We start from the raw sequence: 2841 nt of genomic DNA, 5'->3' as shown, positions 1-2841 counted from the left end.
CTTATGATTTGTCTCCCTCTCTGGTTTTGTCTTGTTTCATTTTTTTTCCCCTCTCTTCCTCAATGATCCTCTTCCTTGTTTCTTAAATTCTACATATCAGTGAGATCATATGATAATTGTCTTTCTTTTATTGACTTATTTCACTTTGCTTAATACCTTCTAGTTCCATCCACATCATTGCAAATAGCAAGATTTCATTTTTTGATGGCTGTGTAATACTCCATTGTATATATATATATACACCACATCTTTATCCATTCATCTGTCGATGGACATCTGGGCTCTTTCCATAGTTTGGCTATTGTGGACATTGCTGCTATAAACATCGGGGTGCAGGTGCCCCCTTTGGATCACTACATTTGTATCTTTGGGGTAAATACCCAGTAGTGCAATTGCTGGGTCATAGGGTAGTTCTATTTTCAACCTCTTGAGGAACTTCCATACTGTTTTCCAGAGTGGCTGCACCAACTTGCATTCCCACCAACAGTGTAGGAGGGTTCCTCTTTCTCTGCATCCTCGCCGACATCTGTCATTTCGCCTTGTTAATTTTTGCCATTCTGACTGGTGTGTGGTGGTGTCTCATTGTGGCTTTGATTTGTATTTCCCTGATGCTGACTGATGTTGAGCGCTTTTTCATGTGTCTGTTGGTCATTTGGATGTCTTCTTTGTAGAAAGGTCTGTTCAAGTCTTCTGCCCATTTCTTGATTGGATATATATATACTTTGGGTGTTGAGTTTGATAAGTTCTTTATAGATTTTAGATACTAGCCCTTTATTTGATATGTCCTCCCATTCTGTCTGTTGTTCTTAAGAGATTTTATAATTACCCTTTTTGTTTCTTCTCTAAGCCATGAGCCATCAGTTCTTCAAGACTGTGTTATTTAATTTATATATATTTATGAATATTCTTAAGTTTTTCTTCTATTGATTTCCATTTTCATTATATTGTAATCAGAAAAGATAGTATTATTTCAATCTTCTTAAATATTTAAGACATCCTCTTTGATCGCACATGTGATCTATCCTGGAAAAGGTTTCTTGTGCACTAGTGAAACATGTGTATTAATGTTGTTGGGTAAATATTCTGTATGTGCATGTTAGGTCCTTTTGGTCAAAAGTCTTCAAGTCCCCAGTTTCTAACTGACCTTCTGCCTGTATGTTCTATCCATTGTTGGAAGTAGGGTAGTGAACTCCCCTACTATTTTGTGTTTCTGTCTATTTAGCTCTTCAGTTGTATTAACATTTGCTTCACATATTTGTGTACTCTGATATTGAAAATAAGACATAGCCAGAATTGTAGCTATGTCTTGGGTTAGCAATTGAAGAATACTGACATGTGACACGGTCCTTGGAAGTTACCTGGGATCAAGTGATGTTTTTTCACATATTATTTCTGTGTAGATCTAAGTGTTGCCAAAGAGGAACTTCTAGGTTTAAACAGACAAAGCAAAAGCAGAAGAAAAACTGAAACAGCTTGAAATCTCAGCATAAGAGATTTTTGTTCTTTATATGAGTGGCAAACCAAAGTTCTTAGGTATTTCATGATTTTTTTTAAAAAACCTCCTTCAGTTATGAACATCTGAGAGTGAAAGATTTTTTTGGAATATACATATTTAGAGAAGATTTAATTTTTAGCATGTTCATACTGCTACTCTGAATCAACCTGAAATGCCTGTAGAAGGAGCTACTAGTGATTAAGAATTGTTTTGGAAAATAATAATTTCAGGACATGGTCTTGAATTTGTTTGGTCTTCACACCATAGACTATAGGGTTGAGGAAAGGAGGGACTAACAGGTACAGGTTTGATAAGAGAATGTGAACATACGGTGGTATGTGAGCACCAAACCTATGTGTGAAGAAAGAGAAGAAGGCAAGGAGGTGGGCAATGCAGATGTGGGCAATGCAGGTATTAAAGGCCTTGAATCGTGCCTCCTTCTGGGGCAACTGAAACACAGTGATAAAGATTTGAACGTAAGACAAGATGATAAAGATTATGTCAAACCCTAAGATACTGAAGGCAACAAAAAGACCATATATCTTGTTGATCCGGACATCTTCAGTGGCCAGCTTCACGATGGCCATGTGCTCACAATAAGTATGGGAGATGACTGTAGTTCGGTAGAGTTTAAGACAACATTTGATGAGCACCAAGCATGGTGTTGCAAGAATGGCAGCCCTGAGTGTCACCCCAACTGCAATGTGGGTCAAGAATTGTTGGGAGAAGATGGTGACATGTCTCAAGGGGTCACAGATGACCACATGGCGATCTAGGGCCATTGCCAGTAGGATGCCTGATTTAATTGCTTGGAATGAGTGAATAAACCACATTTGTAGAAGGCAGGCTGCAAAGGAAATCTCTGGCAAATGAAACCAGGAGATGCTTAACATTTTGGGAAGAATGAAAGTGCTAAGTGCAATGTCTGTGGCCCTCAGCATGGCCAAAAATATGTACATGGGCTTATGGAGGCTGTGCTCATATTTGATTATACCTAAAATTCAGGAATTCCCAATCACAGCGAGGAAATACATGACACAGAATGAAATCCCAATCCAATGCTGCACTAACTCCAGCCCAGGAATCCCAGTGAGTGTTAGGACGCAGGCATGAAGACAGAACCATTGGGTATGAACATGATGATTTGGGCTGTAGAATCAAGTAATAGTGTTGCTGTTTCATCTTCTATTCCCTGTCAAGACATGGGGATATTATTTTTACATGAATAAAAAATAAGAAGAAATTACTTTATTTTAGCAAAGTATGCTTTAGTTAGGTAAAGCATATTCTATCTTCTCCTTCCTTTATTTATCAAAATTAAAATAAGACTACATGCTTTATTTTAG

The 2841-nt window shown here is 37.8% G+C and overlaps 1 protein-coding gene across 1 annotated transcript; it reads right to left on the bottom strand.

Annotated features, from left to right (window-relative positions):
• Nucleotides 1-1686: 1686 nt before the first annotated feature.
• On the bottom strand, nucleotides 1687-2633 carry LOC123326227 (olfactory receptor 52A5-like). The gene is given in 2 exon segments (XM_044919768.1): nucleotides 1687-2594; nucleotides 2597-2633. Coding segments are annotated over 2 exon segments (945 nt in total).
• Nucleotides 2634-2841: the final 208 nt, after the last annotated feature.

The sequence above is a fragment of the Neomonachus schauinslandi genome, chromosome 11, assembly GCF_002201575.2.
Source record: "Neomonachus schauinslandi chromosome 11, ASM220157v2, whole genome shotgun sequence".
NCBI lineage: Eukaryota > Metazoa > Chordata > Mammalia > Carnivora > Phocidae > Neomonachus > Neomonachus schauinslandi.
The sequence above is the reverse complement of the archived record's forward strand: the minus strand, read 5'-3'. Positions and strand labels throughout refer to the sequence as shown.